The 23,225-nt window shown below is 45.9% G+C and overlaps 1 protein-coding gene across 2 annotated transcripts in view; it reads left to right on the top strand.

The window, feature by feature from the left end:
- Nucleotides 1-23,225, top strand: part of ATP13A1 (ATPase 13A1) — a 412,373-nt gene that overhangs the window by 199,837 nt on the left and 189,311 nt on the right. For both annotated transcript variants that reach the window (XM_085654252.1, XM_085654251.1), the window contains exon 13: nt 14,224-14,381. In XM_085654252.1, coding sequence (XP_085510378.1) covers nt 14,224-14,381 — 158 coding nt within the window. The remainder of the gene's footprint in view (nt 1-14,223; nt 14,382-23,225) is intronic.

A 23,225-nucleotide genomic window follows, 5' to 3' on the forward strand; every position in this document is an offset into this window, starting at 1 on the left:
TAAATAAAGATTGTGACTAAGATGTACTGCTGAAGGAGTTATTGGATGCAAAAGAAGGCGCTCTGCTTGGGACAAGAAACCGGTATGTAGGCCCACTCTCCAGGAGTCGTCGTCCTAGGAGGCCTTCATGCCTAGATAATCATGGGCCCCAGCATTGAGCAGTTATGGGCGATTCAGTAGGGTGTCCAATCCAGTTACCTCATTGGTTAAAAAAAAAAAAAAAATTCCTTGATCACCCTGTTCATGACCGCTGCAGTTGCTTGTAGTAATGGGATGACTCTGGAAACTCTTGCGACACCCCAGGTCGGGTGACTGCTCTGGCCCCAGTTGACAGCGACTTTAAAGGCAGGCTGGAGCTCTCCACGATTCCTTGGGAGGGAACACAGTGGTTATAGTTGATCCTCGGACTCCCCTCCAGCCACTTCTTGCTGCACGCTGGCCCAGCCTTCACGGGCAACCATGCCGTTCAGGCCCTGCTTCTTTGCCCAGTACACCAAAAACGGTGAGTCAAGGATCCTCTGCTGGGGTGGGGGAAGGGGGGTCTTTGCTAGTCTGTATGGCACCCCACTCCGCCCCTGCCGCAGAGCCCCAGTCCAGTCGTAATCGGCAAACTGTGTGGCTCGGGGCTGGCTGCCATGACAGATGCCTCTCACGCCATGCTTCTATCTGCAGAATGACCCAGAATCTGGACCGGCCAGCCTCTCCACTGCTGCGGCAGTTTTCCACAATCTATTTGCAGACTCCAGGACACATGATGACCGCGCGAGCTGGGTCGAACACGCCATTCCGAGAAATCCGCCGTCTTGGAAAGCAGACTTCATAACCCCTGTTTTTAACTTCTTCAATATCTTTACTGCCTTTCGTGTATTACTTTGGTGTGCGTCTGCCACACTTCATTGGTTGGCCGTAGAAACATATGCTTAGCATACTCCTGCCATCTAGTGTTGGGCTTGGATGTTTGCAACTTGTTTTTCTTCGAAGAATTCTTTTGGGGAACGATGTATGGTGATTCCTCCTATAGTCTGTATTGTTCATGGTAATCGGCTCCTTTGTTAGACTGTTTTTCTCCACCATCAGGTTGAGACGTCTGTCTCGGAGCTCCGGGTTTGAAGTTTCGACACATTTTCTGCAGCCTTCTCCAGCGGCCTTTGGATAATACAGAAAAACAGCCACTGACTGGTTTTTATGACAACCTTCATTCCGCCTGCCTTGGCCCGTTTTTTTCTCAGCTTCAAGCTTAACTTCCATCTTCTTTCACTCGACGCACACTGAGTGATGGAAAAGACGCCTGTAAGAATCCACTTCAAAGACCACGTAGATTTGATAGATTGTAAATTTAATCCAAGATAAAAGACCCCATCCACAAGCTGCTTGTCTTCAGTCAAGACTTTAGTATCAACTGTCTTTTACATCACCACCTTCTAACATTCTAATCACCTAGCAACATGTCATAGAAGCATGAGATGTGCAGGATGCTACACATCTCCCTTCTTTACAGACAAATAACAGTAATCCTTATAATACAAGCAAAAGTTACATTAAACCTTGACCCAAACAGGAGTAATCAATTAAGTTCAGAAAACAGTCTTTTAGATGCCTCGGTGCAGATATCAGCCTTGAAGATCTTCGTGCAAACGACAAGGACTCATCCTGCAGAATTTCTTCCTTTTTTTTTTCTGATGGAGAACCAGAATTCCTTGGAACTTCTTTGAGCCCCGTAACAAAGTCCTTTCTCACCACAACCACCCTATTCAAGGTCCAAACCCGATGATCAGCCGTTTTGATCGCATTGTTGAATAACTTAACCTGAATAGGTTTCAGGAAAGCCCCTTTACTTTTACTCTTACAGGGATTCTTTATTAGCACCCAATCCCCCACTTTCACCACCGTTTTTTTTACTGATTTTTTTTTTTATTTTTTTTTTTTATTTTTTTTTTTTTACATCATGCAAAATCTTTCTTTCTTCAATTTTTTTAGATTTTAAAGACCTCCAGTCGTCTTTCTCATTTTCAATAAAACGATTAGGCTGTAGGTCATTAACCCAGGAAGGTGTAACTAAAGAGTTGGCACACCTACCCCTAAACAACTCAAAAGGTGTCCTTTTAGTAACTGCATGAGGTGATAACCTATACACTTTAACCTTTTTAAAGACTTCTGCTCGCCAGTCTAGACCCGCTAATTTTGCCATTTCAATCGTTTCCTTGAGAACCCGGTTGAAACGTTCTACAAGTCCATTTGTCTCTGGGTGATATAGAAAAGACTTCTTGTGTTTGACCCCATGAATACACAAATCTTCCATCTCTCTTGAGACCAATTGTACCCCATTATCCGTGAGTATTACATTAGGAATGCCTTCTCTATCAAATTTTCTTTTTTTTAAATCTTTGATTCAATCCCACGCGTTATAGCTATTTCTGGCCAACGTGAAAAGAAATCAACTAAAACCAGAATGTACCACTCAACACCAGATACAGAAATCGGGCCTAGAATGTCAAGTCCCACTTCCTTCCAAGGAGCATCAGGTCGGTCCCTTATTAACATGGGCTGTGTTCTAGGTTTACTCACTCTCTCACTGAGTGCACACTGCATGCAATCTCTTATATTCCGTTCAATTAATAAATCCATTCCTGGCCACCAGTAAGAAGACCGCAAGTACTCTTTAGTTTTAGAGATACCTAGATGCCCATCATGGGCCAAAGAGATTAATTCGTCTCTAAGTGAGGTAGGGAACTAATCTTGCCCCTCTGACAAGAATACCATCTTGATCCGCAAGTTGATCTCTAACATGCCAAAATTTGTCCACTTCCTCATTCTTACTCTTCACATTCCAACCTTCTTTTACACAAACTTTGACTTTTGCTAGTACATCATCTTCAAGAACAGACCTCAACCACCTTTCTTTCTCTATTTTTTCCCCTTCAATGAAACAAACCATTTCACCTTCCTCCTCATCCTCTTCTTCCAGATCTGAACTATCACACACCACCAACCTTGACAAAGCGTCAGCTACTTTGTTCTGTATGCCTGGAATATACCTGATGTCAAAATCATAGTCTTGTAATGTGACTACCCACTTCGTGATTCTGCTGGAGATCGCATCTATACCCTTATTTTTGAATACCTCACATAAGGGCTTCTGGTCCGTCCTGACCTCAAATTTACCTCCCCAAAGCAAATTTCGTAGTTTCTTTATAGACCAGTTCATTGCTAGAGCTTCTCTCTCTATAACTGAATACCGTACTTCAGCACCTCTTAAACTCCTAGACAAGAATAAGATCACATCATCATCCCCATTATTCCTTTGCATCAAAACCGCACCTAAACCTTTTACGCTTGCATCGGTCACCAACACTGATTTCTTTTCAGGGTCAAAACTGCTAAGTTTAGGAGCTAAATCCAGTTTCTTTTGAGAAAACAAAACTCCTTTTCACATTTGTCATCCCACACAAACTCACAACCTTTATGCAACAACGTCCTCATAAAGACACAGAGGGAGGCAACATTTTCCACAATTTTACTATAAAATTCGGCCATGCCTAGAAAACTCAACAACTCCTCTTTATTGATTGGAGAAGGCATCTTCCGAATGGCAGTTACTAAACTTTCCTTAGGTAACACACCCCCATCTCCAATTGTGTGGCCCAAATAATCTATTGATCTTCTTTTGAACTTGCATTTTTCAACCTTAACTGTTAAGCCCGACTCATCCAATCTCTTCAATACTTGTAGGACTCTCTCATCGTGCTCATTATCATCTACACCAAAAACTAGGATATCATCTTGGTATACTCTGACACCAGGTTGCCCCTTCAAAACAGATTCCAATGCCCTCTGAAACACTGAAGCCACCGAGACCAACCCAAACGGTAGTCTCAAGAAACGAAAGGTTCCAAAGGGCGTGATAAACGCTGTTAAGTCCTTAGAACCCTCATCCAGTTTGATTTGGTGATACGCAGACCTGAGATCTATCGTACTAAACACTTTTGCCCCTTTTAGCAGCATCATCATGTCTGCGATTTTTGGTAACGGGTATTTGTCAATCACCACGCACTTGTTCAACTCTCTAAGGTCCACACATAACCGAAGAGAGCCATCCGCCTTCTTTGCGGCTACGACTGGAGCAAGCCATTGCTTTACTTCGACTTCTTCAATAATACCCTCTCTTTTCAATTTTTCTAACTCCGTGTGAACCATTTCCTTGACAGCTACTGGAATACTCCTTACCCTACAACAAACTGGGTTGGCCCCTTCAATCAGGCTAATGTGATGAGTGTAACCTTTAAGACAACCTAGGCTGCTACCAAAAACTTTGGGGAAGCGTTCTGTCAGCATACACGTAAAGTGGTTCTCGATACTTGTCTCTACACTGGTCACAGAGGTAGGTATAACATTTTCCTTTAACAAAATAGGTGGAGAAGAATTTGGATCTAAAATAACACCTAGGTCTCTCTGGTGAAACCAGCTCAAAATGCTGTCACCCTTTTGTGATACATACATTTTTCCACTTGTGAGTCTGTTTTTGTATTCAATCAAACCCCAGAAAAACCCAAATAACTTGATAGATCCTTTGCCTATGGAGGTGAACCTAATGTCAGGTGAATACATTTTGATGTTATTTTTGATTTCTTTTACAGAAAAATCTTTTGAAACTATGGTGATCTTAGCACCCGAGTCAAAAAGTACTCTTGTAGCTTTGCCCTCAACACATATCTCATCAGTCGGGCACCTTTTATTTTCCTCACTCTGAACTACTTGGATTTGAATCTGACCACAGTCAACCTCACTAAGAGATTCACAAGTATCCTCCACATCATAGTACATTTCATTAACTTTGCCCTTATAATTTTTTCCTTTACATGCAACCGTAAAATGACCCTTTCTTTTACATTTGCTACACGTAGCTCTCCATCCAGGGCATTGCTTATCATTTGCCAAATGACCTAGTTTACCACAACGAAAGCATGTCATTTTGGAAGGACCAAACTTCACATCAATCCCATTAGGAGACCCTTTCTTAATATAATCCTTTTTGTCACTGTTAACTTTAGGATTTTCTTTGATTACTTGTACAGAATTTTTCTCCTTCTTCTCACCATCCTTCTTGATGACCTCTACACACTTCAAGGAATGTTCAATTCTTTTTGCAATGACCAATACATCTTCTAAGCTTTGTTCATCCTTCTGCCAAAGTTCTTCTCTAACCCGTTCAATGTTACAGCCTAACATAAACTGATCTCTAATACGTTCATGCAGTGTAGAACCAAACTTGCACGAAGAAGCTAACTTCCTAAGGGCAGTTATGTAATTTTCTATGCTTTCATCTTCCATTTGTGATCTCCTGCCAAAGTGGTACCTTTCAAGTATTGTGCTCACCTTAGGCAGGTAATGTTTATGCAGCATGGCTATGCATATTTCATACTCATTCAAACTTCGATCAATTAATTCCGGAAGGTGGTCAAATACCTCTTGACCTTCCGACCCCAAGCAGTGAAGTAGTAATGCAGTCTTTCTTTCGGCACTCAAGGAGACTCCACAAACCCTGGCATATCTCTCAAACACTTTTCGCCATTTAATTGGTGGGTCTCCAGGAGTAGACAAAAAGAAAGGGGGTGCAGTTATGTTTTGCATATTGAAAATCAACCCGCAAATATGTCAACACTAACACTCTTGTTTTAATTTTTTGACCATATCCAAGCGTTAAATCCTTCTACTCGCCACCCCTTCTATTTCTACTAAGACGAGTTTAAATCAAAATATTTCTGTACAAGCAAAATGACCCTTCAATGCAGCGCATACATCTATAAAATTGCACACAGTCGAAATTTCACAGTTTAAAATTTTTCCTGCAAAGTGTTATTTATTCTTCAGAGTGAGCGTATCACTGAGGTGAAACGCAAACACATATTTCCCTTGAGGTTTTATTTACTCTTCATAGTGTGCGTATCACTGAAGTGAGACGCAAGCAAATACTACAGCATGCGATGGTTCCTTCCATTTTTCCTCCTTATTTCCTTTAAACGAATCGTTGTTCTCAGCTGTGTTGATAGTAACATGCAGCGTGTAACACAGGACAGTCACCGTTCTAGATGAAACGCTCCACAACGTAGAAACATAGACAGCGCAGCGCGCTGTTAGTTGTACATACCTTCCAACAAATAAGAAGTGTGCGGATCACTGAGAAGACAGGATGTGTTCCGCGATGCTTGAACTGCCCCCAAAATGAAGATTTGTGCTGTGACTCGCACTTCTACCAAGTGTGCGGATCACTGTTGAAGCATGAACGAAACCTTGCCTTCCCCGAGCCTCAATCCGCTTCACACAGCGTTGCGCGGTGTGCGTAAGGTAGCGAGTGACTGTTATGCGTGCGTTCCAATCTTGTGTTCTAGACGGCTCCCTACGCAGTGCTCCAATGCGTAGTCACGCTGTTGCACATGCGCAGAAGGTTTACTCCCGGCTGAGGAAGAATGCCGCTAACACCATGTAACGGGCAGTAACCATGACAGCGCGAGACACATCATGCGGTAAATGTCTCCGTTTCCGATATTTTAAAATCGCTAACGACGGAGTGTATCTTCCCAGAGACTCTTAAACCATCCAAAACCATAAAATCTTTTCCAAGATTAAATCCTCAAAGGGCAACCATTAAAAATGGTGCGAGATACTCGCAAAAAAAAAAAAAATTCAATCCATTAGAAGACCATCACGGTTCAAAGCCCCAATGCAGCACACAGGAAAACTGTACATGAAAGCGAAAACACGATACGCTGTTTCAAGCAAGGTGACGGAGGATTTTCTCACCAGATATGAAAGTAGTGTTGAGGTCCTTTTTTTTCTTTTAAACTTGTTTCCTTGAATTAACTAAGTAATCCCATCTTCTGTCGCCAAATGTAAGAATCCACTTCAAAGACCACGTAGATTTGATAGATTGTAAAAAGACCCCATCCACAAGCTGCTTGTCTTCAGTCAAGACTTTAGTATCAACTGTCTTTTACATCCCCACCTAACATTCTAACATTCTAATCACCTAGGATCATGTCATAGAAGCATGAGATGTGCAGGATGCTACAACGCCCTTCCGCTTCTGCCCCAAGTGCAACGCAAGATGCTCCAGGCAAGACCAACACCTGGTCTGCAACCTCTGCCTGTCGTCAGAAGACGACGAAACGTGTGACGCCTGCTTGGCCTTTCAGTCGAAGAAAACGTTGTCAACGTAGGGCTGGGTACATATTACAATGCAGTCTCATCGATTCGATAATGTGCCCGATATCTTCAGGGACCAACCACAAAGCCTCCATACTGATGAGGACAATAAGAAGGAGGCAGAAGCCCAGGGGGGCGCCAGTGGACGCAAGCATCCTGCTCGCCACCACTGGGGAAAGTTCCGATTCAGACTACTAACCTGAAGATTTGATAGGGCACACAAGTACACTGTCGAAAGGCTCCTACACCTAAGAAAAAAGAAAAAACAAAAAAGAAAAAAAACGCACACAAATTGTCTCCCTGAACCCCACTGCCCTTGGGCCATGGAGGTGTCTGGCACAGGAGCAGATGCTTGTCCCTCCACCTAAAAAGGCCTCAAAAGGCTCCGAAAAGTCAGGCACTGACCAGTACAAAGTTAAAGCCCCTTTTGGAGCTGGCGTCAAGACCATAAATTTCGACTGCGCTAGTTTCTGCCACGGCGGTCTAGGTAGACTCAAGGGTCCCGGACGCGCCGCAACAACCACACGGGGGGAAAGCAGAACCCCCCCCTTCCCCGCCCATCAAAGTGAAGAAGTCCCGGGGAGTGGTGCCTGTGAGTGGCACCAGAAGAGCCCCGGTGAAAGCGGGCTCTCAAGGCACTGTGGGTGCCAGTGCTGATTTTCACAGCTGCACCGCCAGAGTGCGGGCAGCTGCAATGACGGGGCCATTCCTTTTTAGGCCCACCATACAAGCCCTGCGGAGGCAATGTTGGTGCCGATTTTGGGGAGCACAGCTGCACCGCCAGATCGCAGGCAGCTGCAACGTTGAGGGGGCAGTATTTTGTGTCTCAAGCGAGACCAGGCTGGGTTACACCCTCTCCCCTTATTTCTGGTGCCGGCCTGTTGGGCCTGCACCCTCCTGCAGTGGCAACTTAGAGCCCTGACTTTTGATGGACGTAGGATATTGCGGGGAAGTCCAAGAAAGGCCCCCTAGGAAGGCCAGTCAGCCTGTGAGTACCTGAGGTGCTGGTAGGGCGCAAGGCCCTAACATGATGCTTAATGTGTTTATGCCTAATGTGATGATCCTGAGTACAGTATGTTACCAGTAGTTGCTGGTTGTTTTATATTTACTACTTGTGCTTTCTAATGGTTTTGACTGTGGCCCGAATCACCCTGTCATGTGCCAGTTGGCAGTGTATATTTGTGATTATGATCTGATGTGTTTATGAGCAATACAAAGGCTATTTTTTATATAACATTGTGTGGAGTTTCTTTTGTAGTGTGCCTAGTGTGTCACTGCTGTGTGTATGTTGCACAAACGCTTCACACAGTGCCTCTGGGATAAGCCTGACTGCTTGTGCCAAGCTACCAAGGGGGTGAGCAGGGGTTATCTTCAGCGTGTTACTCCCTTGCCCTGACTAGAGGGGTGGCTTCTGCCTGGCTTAGGCGCATGCCCTAGCCAACCAAAAATCCCATTTCTTACACTCCCACAGATAAGAGGAGCAAAAAGTATGATGCAGTGGGTAAGCGTGTAGCAGCCAAGGCAGCCAACCACCTTAATAGCTAACTCCGTGAGCCTTCTATCCAGATGTAACAGGGCAAAATGGGATGAGATGCAGGATTTGCTCCAGCATCTTACTGATTTAATATAAACAAAAAGATCAGAACTGGTAAAAGGAAGGATGATATCCAGTGGCAGAATGTAATGCAGGATAGATCCAGTAGACACCAGCGCAAGAGAGGTGAACACCAGCATTATTATTAGGTGACTTGCTTGGGTCTGTGTCCGGTTTTAAGCCTGATGTAAAGCAGTATCTACTAAACCTACCATTTAATGGGGACCACCTATTGGCCCCCAAGTAGATGAAATGCTAGAAAAAATAAAAATGGACACTGATATGCCACTAAAGCTGCGGGTGCCCTTCAAACCTATCAACACGGTGGTTCCTTTCGGAGGGGCCAATACAGAGGGGCATCCAAAGCAGCCACCTCCACAGACGTTATCAGTTCTCTCTCCCCCCCCCCCCCCACCCCAAAAAAAGCGCAAAGCACCTATCCCTCACAATACACTATAGGGACTTCTTATTGATCACTGTACAGGGTTAGCAAAGGAGAGTTTGTGAATCCTCTTCCAAGAGACCACTTCCACTAAACAGTGACTCTCTTCACCTCCCCCATCCACACTTAACACCAGTAGGGGGACGACTACAGAACTACCACACACACTGGGTACAAATTACCTCAGATCTGCTGGTCTTTTCAATAATAAAAGATGGATATCATCTTAAACTTTCATCTCACACTCCCAAGATTCCACCTCCAATACAAACTATGTCAAAAGAACACCTCTCATTCTTACAAGAGAAGATTGAAGCTCTGCTTCAAAAGGGAACAATAGAGCCCATCCCAATACAACACCAAGGACAAGGGGGTGTACTCACTGTATTTCCTCGTTCCTAAGAAATATTGGACTTTAAGGCTTATACTAGACCTCAGGCCTTCAATGCTGGCGTCTTCGGCCCGAGTCCAGAAGGCCCATGTGGATCAGTTCTCTGATTTGGACCGACACCTGTCGATCTTACTCCACCTTTCCTGAAGTCGGGCCCTAGTGACGACACTCACAGCTTCGACTGTGCCCCCGATCGGCGTTGACCCCATCCTCGTCCCCGACGTGGACACCGAGCCGGATCGACGTTGATTCCGACGCCGGAAGGGACTTTTGTCTGTTCATCCCTGGTATTGATTTTGTGCCAGGAGGTGGGGAAGAGGAATGGGAAGGGCAGCTAGACCCTTTAACTGACCAACTTGAAGAACCTACGTGCTGGCGGATGAATCTGAGTGAGGTCAGTGGTTTGGACACTTCACCGGACACTGGCTTGCTTTCTCCCCCTACCGTAGCTATGGAGGAGGGAGCTTCCTATGCCTTGGTGGTGAGAAGAGGTTCCGAGGTCCTTGGCTTCAAGCTCCCTTCAGTGGCAGTCAGGACAAACCTCCTGACCGAGGTGATCCAGCCTGCGGCTAACTCTTCAGAACCCCTTTTGCTCTTTAATGAAGCCCTCACTGATGTCCTTCTGGGCGCTTGGCCCAAGCCCAGCACAGGGGCTCCTGTGGACAGGACAATCGCCCGCCGCCACCGCCCTGCTTGGGCGACCCAGTGTTCCTTATGCAACATCTCGCCCCTGAGAGCTTGGTTGTCCAAGCCTCATCTTTAAAAGGCGCATTCCCTTCTGCACCCCCAGAAATGGAATCCAAGAAGCTTGACTATTCTGGGAAGAGGATTTTTTCTACCTCTAGCTTGGCATTGTGGTCGGTGAATACGTGTGCCTCTTGGGCTGATACACTTATGCCATCTGGGATAAGGTTGCGCAGGTGCTGCCTCATTGCCCGGAGGAGGCCCGGGCCGTTCTCTCCCAGGCAGTTGCAGATGGGAGAGACGCATCCAAATACAACATGCGGACTTGTCACCACTGACTCACTAGGCAGAACAGTTGTCTCGTTGGTAGCACTCAGATGCTACTCCTGGTTGAGGACTTCTGGCTTTTCGGGGGCTGTCCAATCTACTTTGATGGACATGCCTTTTGATGGCACTCGCCTTTTCGGCGGCAAGGTAGACTCGGCGCTTGAGTGCATCAAGGTTTCTTGAGGTACCGCCAGATCCTTGGGCCTCACGGCTACCTCCCGTCAACCTCAGTATCCTTTCATAGCTATGGAAGGGACGCCCAGCCACATCCTGTTCAGCCCAGACACCAAGTCATGCAAGCTGTCCAGCCTCTGCGTGGCTGCGGACGTGGGACCCAGTATTCTCGTGGGTCATGGAGCCAGCGGGTGGACCAGTCCACCTTTACTCCCCTGGCACTGCCTACAAACCTTCTTAGTCTGATGTTTCAGACCCATCAACGGCCAGTCGGATGCACGATTCGCCATCACCACCTTCTCTGGCAATCCATCATGTCGGTCAAGTGGGTTCTGCAGATCGTCCGAAGGGGCTACTCCCTCCCCTTCGAGACTACCCCTCCCACCATGCCACCCTCCTATGACCGAATGTCAGAGGATCATTTGGTGCTTCTCCGCAAGGAAGTTGCGGCTCTTAGGCAAGGGGGCCATAGAGTTCCTGTGCCAGAAGTAGGACGTGGTTGTTGTTCCCGCTATTTTCTGGTGCCCAAGAAGGACAAAGGTCTGCGTCCTATCTTAGACCTCCGGACCCTCACATTCTTCCTCTGGAAGGAGAAATTCAGGATGCTCACTCACTCCCAGGTCCTTTCTGCCCGTGACTCAGGAGACTGGATGGTAGTGTTGGACTTCCACGACACTAATTTCCATATTCCCTTCCTACTTTACTGCGCTCCCCTTTGACCTTACCAGTGCCCCTCGGGTGTTTACAAAGGTGATGGCGGTGGGCGCAACTCATCTGCACAGATCTGGGGTGCCAGTCTTCCTCCTATCTCGACGACTGACTGTTGAAGGCGAGCTGACCACAGGCTGTGGTCTCCCATCTCCAGACTACGGCAGACCTGCACTTGCTGGGGTTCACTATCAATGTGCCGAAGGCATACCCAACTCCGTCTCAGACGCTCCCTTTCATCGGGCAATTCTGGACACAGTGCAGTTTAGGGCCTATCCTCCTGAGTAGCGATATTTGGGCTATGATACCGATGTTTCAGCCTCTATCCCGGATTTCGATGAGTGACTCTTAGGCTGCTGGGCCTCATGGCATCCTGCTGGTGGATCATGCCAGGTGGCACACGCGGGCACTGCAGTAGGACCTGAAGTTCCAGTGGGCGCAGCATCAGGAGGATTGCCAACTATGTCCAGATCTTGGAGGAAACTGAACTGCAGTGGTGGCTAACTAACCAGGATTGGGTCAGAGGCAGATCCCTCTCCCTTCCTCAACCAGCTCTGATAGTGGTGACAGATGTGTCGCTCCTGGGATGGGGCGGCCACCTGGGAGTAATGGAGAGCAGAGGCGTCTGGTCTCCGGTGGCAGTCCGGTCTCCATATCAACCTTCTGGAGCTCTGGGCGATCAGACTGGCACTGAAGGCATTCCTTCCCTCTCTTGAAAGGAAAGTGGTGCAGGTGTTCACGGGCAACAACACCGCATTGGGTACTGCAACAAACTGGGTGCTACGCGTCTGGACATGGCTGGAACATCGGGACATAACCCTGGTGGTACAACACCTGGTGTGTTCTCTGAACACCAGAACAGACAAATGCAGCCGTCATTGCCTGGTAGATTACGAATGACGTCTCTATCCAGCAGTGGCTCAAGGTCTCTTTCAGCAGTGGGAAGACCCTTGGTTAGATCTGTTTACCTCTGAAGAGAACGCGCAATGTAAGCAGTATTGCGCGTTGGAGTTTTCAAGGCGGCGCTCGTTCTGTGACGCTTCTTGTCGCGAGTGGAGCTTGGGCCTCCTCTACGCCTCTCCACCTATACCACTTCTGCCCAGAGTGCTCCATAAGATCAAGCATGACCGGGCTCATGTCATTCTTTTGGCGCCCGATTGGGCATGAAGAGTCTGGTATTCCGACCTTCTGAGCATTGCCACCGATCCTCCAACCCGACTGCCCCTTCGGGAGGACCTTCTGTCGCAGCAGCAGGGTACGGTTCTTCACCTGAACCTGTCCAGCCTCCATCTCCTTGCGTGGAGATCGAGCGGTGGCAGTTGACCGCTTTTAACATTCCACCCGATTTCTGTGATGTCATCTTGGCAGCCAGGCGTCCCTCCACTAAATCGGTATACGCCTGTAGATGGAACAAATTTGTGGCATGGTGCACAGCAAAGGCACCTTAGTGTTTGCTTTGTTCGCCCTAAGTTGGCAATATATGCCCAGACTTGGGTCCCTTGCTCACTTTGCCACTGGATTCAAGCTAGCCTGGCTGATGCGAAGTGTTACCCTGAAACCGGTCCCAGGATGCTTGTTTCCGTTTCAGGGAAGACCTGGCTTGGCAGTTCGGGCTGGATTGTTCCCATGAGGAACAGGGTCAAGACAGATTTGCATATGGCTGGGCCTGAACTGGGGTGGCGAATTGAGCCGAAGAATGGTAATGGATTCAACCCAGATCTGTGGCTGGGTGTGTGTATTTGAGAAGTTTCAGCACTCCCTCCATCTTGGTGTTTGCTTTGTCACGTACACACTATTCATAAACACTAATTCTTCTCAAACTATATCTTGCATGTTCATCTTTACCTTCTCTCTACTGCTTCTATACCAAGGTCACCCGATGAGTAAAAACAATCTCACAATGGACTCTGACCATGCTCAATACAACTATAGAAGGAGTCACCATACCTCGTGACTCGAAAGACTTCTTCGAAGAAAAACAAGTCGCAAATGTCCGACCCCAACACTAGATGGCAGAAGTATGCTAAGAATATGAATCTATGCACTACACGCTACAAATAGATTACATACTCCTTACTACTGCCATTGACAAAAATAAATCTCTAGTTGCTTTTATTGATGGAAGAATCCTTAACAGTTGGTGCATTCTTACAACTTTGTGGGTGTGCACAAAGATTCAGAGCATCCAGGCCTTGGAACATCATCCCTCAGATTTACCCCCACATATGTACTCCTACCTAATACTACCCCATTTTGGGGTGGTATTTCTTGCAAGTAAATAAATACAAGTTTAAATTCGCATTTTTTTTATTAAATAAAAAGTGAATTCACACTTCAAAATCATATCATTAGGGTATGCTAACTTGCATGTGCAGTTAGCTTGGTGAATCAGGTGTTAGGTTTGTGGTCTGGCAATTGCATATTATGGTTCTGGTAAGATAGTGGAGCAACTTGCTGGTCACATATTTGAATTCCAGTGGGCTGATCCAGCATATCCTCTTTCTGAAGCCAATAAAGTGAGTACTATTAGATTAGACTAGCACTTAAGATTCTTTCAATGCAGGGATGAAACTAGAAAGACTGCATTACCGAGAGTTAGATAAAAATGGCTCTTATGTAATGTTGTTGCTCCTTGCTTCATGGAGACTTAATAACCTGTTGTACGCTTAACTAGCCCTTTGACTTTTCTGTCAATGATTTTAGAGATGGGAAAGATGTAACACCAGTGACGGACATTCCTATAGAAACACACCGAGTTATAGCAACGTGTCACTCGCTCGTGCAGATGGATGACGGGACTTTGGTTGGCGATCCTTTGGAGAAAGCTGTGCTAACTGCCATAGATTGGTCTTTGACTAAAGGTATGCCATTGATAATAAAAATACATGTCTTTCTGTGAAATAAATGAGCTAATTTGCATTTTACAGTGCCATTTTCATTATACAGTGAATTTGCCCTGCAGGCTCATAGTTAAGGTTCACAGTGTGTGTTTCATATTAAAACTTTTTTTTCCATTTGAATAACGTTTCCTGACTTAAACAAATCTTCTATGACCTTACAGAGTGGTACAATAAAGTAGACCACTGGCATGCTCAATAATCTCTTACCCTGCTCTTTATAGTTTTTCCCACCCAAGAGACAATTATGTTCTAGCAAGCCCACTGTTGGACCTTTCATTTTTAAATTTAAGAGTAATCCGTGCAGGGTTCTAAAAATCAAACAGGCACCCAAAATTCGTGAGGGTGCATACTGTCCCCTCTGCAAACCTATGAGAGCCTGATTGTGTCAGTTTCTAGTCTTGGCAAAGGCCTGTATCCGTTTGTTTTTGGGACAATGGCCTCCATCTGCTCTGGGTATAGTTCTGTTTTGATCCCCAATAACTATGGTCCTCTGCCTTCATGTGTGGAACTTATAAGGTGTGCATGAAGATTTCAGAGTTAAGGGAAATGTTACAAAGAATATTTAATTATGGGTCCCCAAGAGAGAAAATTTGCTTACGTGCCAATGTTTGAAACAGTGAACACTTTATTCTATGTACGTTTTATTTATTTTACAGTTCCTCTCAATGAAACTGCCTTCATGAGAGCCTGAAAGAGTTAATGTATTTGGCACTGGGGGCTATGACAGCGGTGACTTCAGAGCTCAAGTCCTGAATTCCTTCCACAAGGGCTCTGGCTAGAGGGATATGTTTAAGGACTGAGAGCTTGCAACTGAGGAGAGTATGCCCTGAACGTAGTGTTCCATCACCAGAGTGAAGTTTGTGAGTGGTTTTCATAAGTGCAGGACCTGACTGATGTTTTCTGCGAAAAGGGAGCCCATCTGAGAAGGAGACCTGTGTTCCCGAAGGTGGCCCATGAGATTGTCTAAAGCCTGAATGATGGGACCGACTATTGCACAGGAATTGAGCAATAGCAAATTGAAGCCATTAAGCATGGAAGACAAGCAATACGCATTTGTCCAAGTGCCCGTTTTGGTGTTGCACGTGAAAGAAAATGCAGCTATAGAATGAGTGGAGGTCATGAATCCCTATGCTGCCACCAGGCCTTCAATGGAATTGGAACAGAAGAACTTATTTCTTTTTAAAAGCACGCACCATTTGATTGTGGTGTTTTTTTTTTAATAACAATGATTTTTTTAAATATAAAGTGCACAGATCTGTGGGATAGGGTTTCACAATCCAGTGATTGTGTAGCATGCCACCGTTCTTTTTTGTATTCATTGATTGCCAGTTTTGTTTACCGTATTTAGATCTAGGTCAAATTTTTGGTCGCTTGTCTTTTACTGCCAAAAGACCTAGACATTGGACTTGGAGCTAAATACGGGGCCATATCTCCCATACATATTATTATAGGTCCTCTGGAGCATTTAAATCTGCTTGTATGGAGTAATGAGGCAGTATGCTTTTTTTATACATTACAGCGTTGAGTGAAGGTTGCTTCGTATTTTCCCACCGGAGTCTGCTCCTGCCAGATTTGAATGGGCTTGGATCATTGATAGACTTCAGAGAAATATAAATTATTCCCCCATTGACTTGTCAGTTATCCAATATTGGTTCTTTTAAATATTCAGATGCTTGAATCCTTCCCCTTCGTCAGGCTGGGAATTCCTGGTACTTTAAAGCAGTATACAGTGTAAAATATATGATAAAATATATATAATGTTAAATGGCTACAGGCCTAGAACAACTTAGTATGTTTAGTAACACAGCCACCTCATTTGAAAGAACCCAAACTTCAGCCTATGAGATGGAAACTCATGCACTCCTACTCCCCCTAGAGGCCACCTTAGCTCAGATTTCTACCGCACGTCGTGTGTGAGGTAGTCCCCAGCCAGAGATCTGCTCTCATCTTTAAGTGAACTTGAAATTATTTCCATTTTGGTCTGCCCTGGATTCGAACCAGCCCTATCTTCGGTGAGACTACTGGGAGTTGATTTTAGTGAAGATTGTTTCAAATCCTGGGCCAAAGAGATCTTTTTGGTCTGACAAGCAACTATCACCAATTGCTTCTAAAACTAAGAGCTCTCTTTTTAAAAACTGTACATCTTCTGGAAGCAAGAACATTTACACGGATGACCCACAATCTGTGTATTTATTGTTTATATCCTAAGCATAAGTCAGCTGATGCAAGATCTGCACGTCTTTCTCCACTAATTCTCCTAAGGATAGAGAAAGGAGGTTGGCATTATTTCTATCACCCATAGAAGAGCACTGCCCCCTGCCCCCCACCCCCTCCAAGCACTTCAATGAAAGCAGCCACACCAGAGGAGACTTTTACAGTTTCCTGAGCATGATCTATTTGGTAAAGTGCTTGCAGCCATCTTCTCCGCTGACAAACCAGAGTCTAAGCACTACAGAGACTCACCTGTGACAAAAAAGAATAAATCTTCAAAGGAAACCTCGTCGACGACGAGACCTTCAAAGACCTTAACTCCTTTGTCAACAATGAAGATAATGTCAGTGCCGACACAGTAGAGCATGCCGTCAACATAGAGCATGCTGACGACTACCATACCGTCGACTGCATCACCTTTTGGAACCACCCAGTCAATAAAAAAACATGAGAGAAAATGTTTTTTCACCTTTAGGGTGACTGATGTGTCTCCAATACAATTTTATTGCAGGTAGAGCAAGAAAAAGCAGCTAGTGATTATTCCTCACTGACCGCTTACAGCCTAACGCAATTCGATGTGAGATATGTCCCAGATTTTGAAAGGTACGCAGTGTACGATGAGTCCTACCGTGAATGTGTGTGTATGTGGGAGTACAGGCCTAAAAGTACTCAAATGATTTTAAGGCAGAAGCCACCTAAATGTTATAACGCCAGATGTGGTCCAAGTTCCAGAGGCCTTCTTATCAACATTGCAACAAGTGATGGATACTTTTACTAAATTATTGAATCAACAACCATCTAATTATCCTAACTTGGGGTTACCTGCTGCTCCCATCCTCCTGCCTCTACACCCTGCTCTTTTACCAGTTTCACCTCCTAGGCAGCCATCACTGCTACCTCCTCCAACGCGATGGGTTCGGGGAGGAGACATGGATGATGTTTACTCTAATGGTTCTACCTATTCTGCTGTAGAAGGAGGTGAAGGTGAGCTTCCACCTGAAGATGATGGAAGGGGGGATGATGATGATGATGATGGTTGGGATGTTATTGTCCCTAGTGGAAATGATGAGCCAGTGCTGCAAGATGCTACAGATGTTATCTCTAAATTTCATTGATTGATTGAAAGAGTTGCCAAGAAATACAATGACTTCGGTAGACCAACCATGTTTTCTATATGATTTTGAAGAGCAACCTCGGAAATGCATTAAATCCATACCTATTTTTGATTATGTCTGGTCAGAAGGTCTGAAATTAATTAAGACGCCTGCTGCCGTTCCAGCTGTGATAGCTCATCTGCAAAAGAAATACAAAGCTCCGGATTCAGTTTCAGCTTGCCTCACTGGTCATACTGTACCCGATTCAGTAATTACTTCAGAAGCTCGTAGAAGAACCAAGACCCCAATAATGACATCATCTAGTCCGCCAGACAATTATAGCAAATGTATTGCCAATATAATAGTATTGACAAAGCTCCATTACTGGATCTTATCCCTGAGGATAAGAGGGAAATGGCGAGAGCTATCCTAAAGGAAGGAGAACTCACCTCTTCTTTCATTATTGACCTGGCGATGGATGCTTCGTATCCAGGTCTTCACCAGTTGGCAGGAGGAACTGTACTAAAAAAGCAAGGTTGGGTGAAGTCCACAGCCTTCCGTACTGATGTACAATCTAAAATCTTAGACATGCCTTTTGATGGGTTAATTATTTTGAGCAAACATGCTGATGAAGCTCTGCAAGACCCTAAACTGACACGGATACAGCAAAGGCTTTAGGTCTGTTGCAGTAGCGCAGATTTGGGCCATCTTTTTGTGGCTCACGAAGTTCACAAAATTTCAGTGCAGGATTCAACCAGTAAGGAGGCCAAGGACGCCCTTCTCCTCAAAGACAACTTAAATACTATCCTAGGATACTCCTTTAATCGAATCCAAAGGCAAACTTATGGAAGGTCTGCAGGACGGAACAAAGGTTTCTCATAGGTACAAACCAATGATAGAAGAGATCCTGACTTCCAGCTCGTTCCCCCTTTTCCATCTGGTTCCCAGAAGTTGGGGAGGGAGAATTTTCCTTTTTGCGCCTGCATGTAAGAATATAACATCAGAGAAATGGGTCTTACAAATTGTCCAGTCAGGCTTTACGTTGGAGTTCATCCACAGACCCCCAGTTTGTCCACCAAGAAAGGAACATCATCTTCATTTGACAGAGCTGCAAATGGATATTCTCATGCTTCTTTCCAAGGGAGCCATAGCAATTGTCCCCAAGGTGCAAAGAAATCAAGACTTCTATTCCAGGTTCTTTCTAGTAACATTTTTTTAAAATAGGTCAATGGAGTCAGATACTGGACCTCTGAGAGCTGAACAAGTTTCTAAAGCGACAGTTTTTTCGGATGCTAGCTCTGCAAGAAGTGCTCATGATGATGCAGCAAGGTTTTTTTTTTTTTTTTTTTTTTTTTTTTTTTTTACATTGCTGGACCTTCTTGATGTTTTCTTCCATATACCCATTCATCGAAAACCTGGAACTACCTTCGGTATTCAGTAGCGGTTCAGCACTACCAGTTCAATATCTTCCTGTTTGGGCTCAAATCGGCGCTGAGAATATTTGCCACATGTCCAGCTACAGTTGCCTTTTTTCTCAGGTGAGAAGGTCACCAGGTGTTTCCATACCTGGACGACTGGTTAGTCTTAGTGCCATCCAGAGAAAAAGGGAACTCTTCCACAAATGCTTGTATAAATCTCTTCTAGAGACTAGGTCTCACTTTGAACAAGAAGAAATCTTTGTTGGTGCCCCTAACAAAGATCCAATTTCTGGGAACAATACTCGACACTCAGTTGGTTAAAAGCCTTTCCATCAGCAGAAAGAATAAGAAGGAAACAGATGGTGTCAAAGACTAATACTGACAAGCAATCAATCAAAGCGAGGCAATACAAGTCTCTGATAGGAATGATGGCATCATGTATAGGTCTGCTTCTGTTTGGAAGGCTTCGTATGAGACCTGTTCAACAAGACTGGATTTGCAATGGAAACAGGTGGAAGGTTCATGGGAAGATATGGTATGTGTTAGACCTGGCACCTTGGCGTGAGTCTCCCTTCCACTTTTTGTTGCTGTGCCTCATGTGTTTTGCTGGTGTTAGCTGCTCAGAGCACTGTGCCACTGCCAACCAGTGCCACAGTACAAGTGCTCCCTGTGTAAATTGCTATATTGATTGGATTCCATGATTGGCCTATTTGGTTTACTGTTAGACCGTAGTACAGTGCACCAGGAGTGCCCAGGGCTTGTAAATCCAAATGCTGCTAGTGAGCTTGCAGCACTGGTTGTGCCATCCACAGAAGCAGCCTTGTAAGATGTGTCTATGGTCTGCCATTGCAGAACCTGCGTGCAGTCAGGTACTGTCATGCTGACTGGGCAAGTGCACCCATTTGCCAGTCCCTAAACCTTCCCTGTACTTCATGTGAGTCACCCCTATGGTAGGCCCAAGGGCAGGGTGCATTGTAAGCATAAGGTAGGACAAGCCCTGATGTGTGTGGCATGTCCCAATAGTGAATTACAGCCATTTTCGTTTTTTAGGTCTCGCCTGACCCAGCGCATGCGCTGGTCTGGCGAGACTTATTGAGAGGGCTCCAAAAAGTGCTACCAGGCCAGTCTAGAGCTACAGTGCATGTGTGCGGGCACGCGCGCCGCGCTTTACCGTGATTACTTTCACTTTCGCGGCCGCAAGGACGCTATGATGTGTGATCGCCAATAGGTCTCGCTTTTGGGACCTTATAAGTATTTAGTTATGCAACTGTTGCATGGCTAAACACTTATAAGGTCCCAAAGGCGAGACCTATTGGCTATGCCAATGCTTGTCTCTATTGCAAGGCTACCTGTTCTAATAGGCCAGAATGGGCTGTTAGAATTGTTACATCCTATGATCCTAACAGACCCAGGGAACATGGTAGACATTCAAGTTTAGTATGCCTGAACTCAAAAAAATAAAATACATCTTTTAGTAAAGTTTATTTTAATATTCTGTGTTTGCAAATGCCTCTTTTAGAAAGCTGGTAGTTGCTTGCCTAACCATTTCAGCCCGCCTCTGCTATGGTGTGTATCTGCTGTCTGGTTTCCGTGAGTGACGGGGCTGGGGGATCCCAGAGGGCAGGGCTAGGTAGCCTGGTGGTGAATAGAGAGATTTACATCCAGATGGGTGGGAGGAGTGCACCTGGACTCTGAATAGGGCTGTGCTCTGCCACAACAATGCTGGCTCCACCTCCTGTGGAGAGTCTGTTGTCTCTGCCCTGCACCCTGAATGAAAAGTCAGACATGTCAACAAAGTGCTCAAGAACTGGTTCTGGCTGGGCAAAGGCCCCTCTACCCCAGAGGAACAAAGGGATTAGGGGTATAAGTATTGGGTCCCTGCTCCCAAGAAATTAGATCCAGATTTGCCAAGAAGAAACCTCTGCCTGAAAAGAAGGAACTGGGAAAGCTGAAGGAGGAATACTGTCCCTGACCTGGGGGATTGGCCTGCAGTGGTTGCCTTGCTGCTGAAGGAGAGGAGAAAGACTCTGACTTTATTTTTAACTTGTGCCAAAGATCTCCAAGGGCTTGTGAGTGAGCTTTCCCCCTGAACGAAGTCCCAGGACCAGTGGACTTCACCTGCCTTGAGGAGAGCTGCTGGAAACGCTGTTTTCCCTGTAGCGCTGAGGCAGGGAGCTGTGTGCGCCTCGTAAAATCTGCTCGAACTCTGTGAAACCCCGTGCCAAGTCACCCGCCTCAAACATCGCGACTGAGCCCAACGACCCGCACCAGCGCCGTCAACGAGCTGTAGCTCGCACCGTGACAGGGGGACCACACATCGCACTTCGTTTCACCCCCTTCGAACAGCGCTGATCACCGCGCACCCTGCCGCTGATGTCAAGCCTACAATCGTGCTGACAGGTGGAGTACGCTTCGCCTTCTGCGTCGTACTGGCCGCCTCGCTAGCGCCGAAGGACTGACAAGCACCCCTCCCAATGTACGGCTCGTACGCCGCAACGTAACAAGATCGCACCGCACCTGGCACCATCCCCTCTAGTAACGCGGCTCTGAGTTCCAAGACGACCCGCACTGAGGACCTCTATGAGCCGTAGCTCGCACAGTGACAGGAGGACATCGCTGCGTACACCGCTTTCTTTTACCTCGTCCCGTCCATGCCGGACGCATCCAAATTAAGGTACTGTGAGCAACTCGCCTTGCATTTGCGCGCACATCGGACCGAAGCGTCCGCTGCGCCGGTTAGACTCTTCTGGGCCGTTCCATCACCGGGAGAGCCAGACAAAGGTTGCGAAGCGCACCGAACTCTAAGATAAGCTTTCTTAAAGATCAGAACTCCTGTATTGCTGACTGTATTGTGGATTATATTTGTCGTTGTATGGTCTTGTGCTAAGCCTTGCATAAAAGGTAAACTATTTTTGATATAATACAAGCGTGGTGTTGTCACTAAATTACTGTATGTGGTCACAAATGCTTAACCTACAACGCCTCTGAAATAAGCTACCTAGAGGGTGAGCAGGGGTTGTTTTGAGAGGGTAATCCCCTTATCCTGACTAGAGGAGAGGGTCCCTGCTTGTCGCAAGTACCTACCTGTGCCAACCAGAGATCCCCAAATCTAACAGTATGCTTCACAAGGCACTTGAAACACCCACTGATCTAGTGAAGAATTTCTGAAAACCTAACTGCAGGGCTAGCTTTCCTACCAATAACAAATGTTATTATTAATCATGGATGCATCCATGAACGGATGGGGAGCCCACCTGAAAGAGCTTTCAACAAAAGCCTTTGGTTCGATGCAGTGAAGAAGTTCCACATCAATGTGTTGGAACTCTGCCCCATAATGAGTACACAAGCGTACCTTCCCAGATTGGCAGATCAGCCGGTCCTAGTGTGAACAGACAAATGCAAAAAGAACTATTCATGGACAGAATGCAGAACAATGTCATACATTCACCCCAGTACAGAGATCTAGGCCTAAATCCATCGTTTTTTTTGCTCACCATGCCATTCCAGTTTAGACCTAGCCATATGCAAATCAGTCTTGACCTTGTGCCCAATGGCAACAGTCCAGTCCGAACTGCCAGGCCAGGTCCTCCCTGGACTGGAAGCAAGCATCCTAGGGCCGGTTTCAGGGTTTGACCCCTCTTCAGCCAGGATAGCTTGATTCCAGTGGCATAGAGCGCAAGGGACTCACGTCTGAGTATACCCGTCCCACTCGGGGTGACAAATGCAAAAAGAACTATTGATGGACAGAATGCAGAACAATGTCATACATTCACCCCAGTACAGAGATCTGGGCCTAAATCGATCGTTTTTTTGCTCGTTATTCCAGTTCGGACCCAGACATATGCAAATCAGTCTTGGCCACTTTGCCACTGGGTACAAGATAGCCTGGCTGATGAGGGTTATGAACCCAAAACCGGTCCCAGGATGCTTGTATCTGGTCCAGAGAAGACATGGCTTGGCAGTTCAGGCTGGACTGTTACCATGAGGCACAGGGTCAGACTGATCTTCATATGGCCATGTCTAAACTGGGGTGGTGGAGTGAGCTAAAGAATGATGATGGATTAAACCCAGATCAGTTGACT

The sequence above is a fragment of the Triturus cristatus genome, chromosome 4_1, assembly GCF_964204655.1.
Source record: "Triturus cristatus chromosome 4_1, aTriCri1.1, whole genome shotgun sequence".
Classification (NCBI taxonomy): domain Eukaryota; kingdom Metazoa; phylum Chordata; class Amphibia; order Caudata; family Salamandridae; genus Triturus; species Triturus cristatus.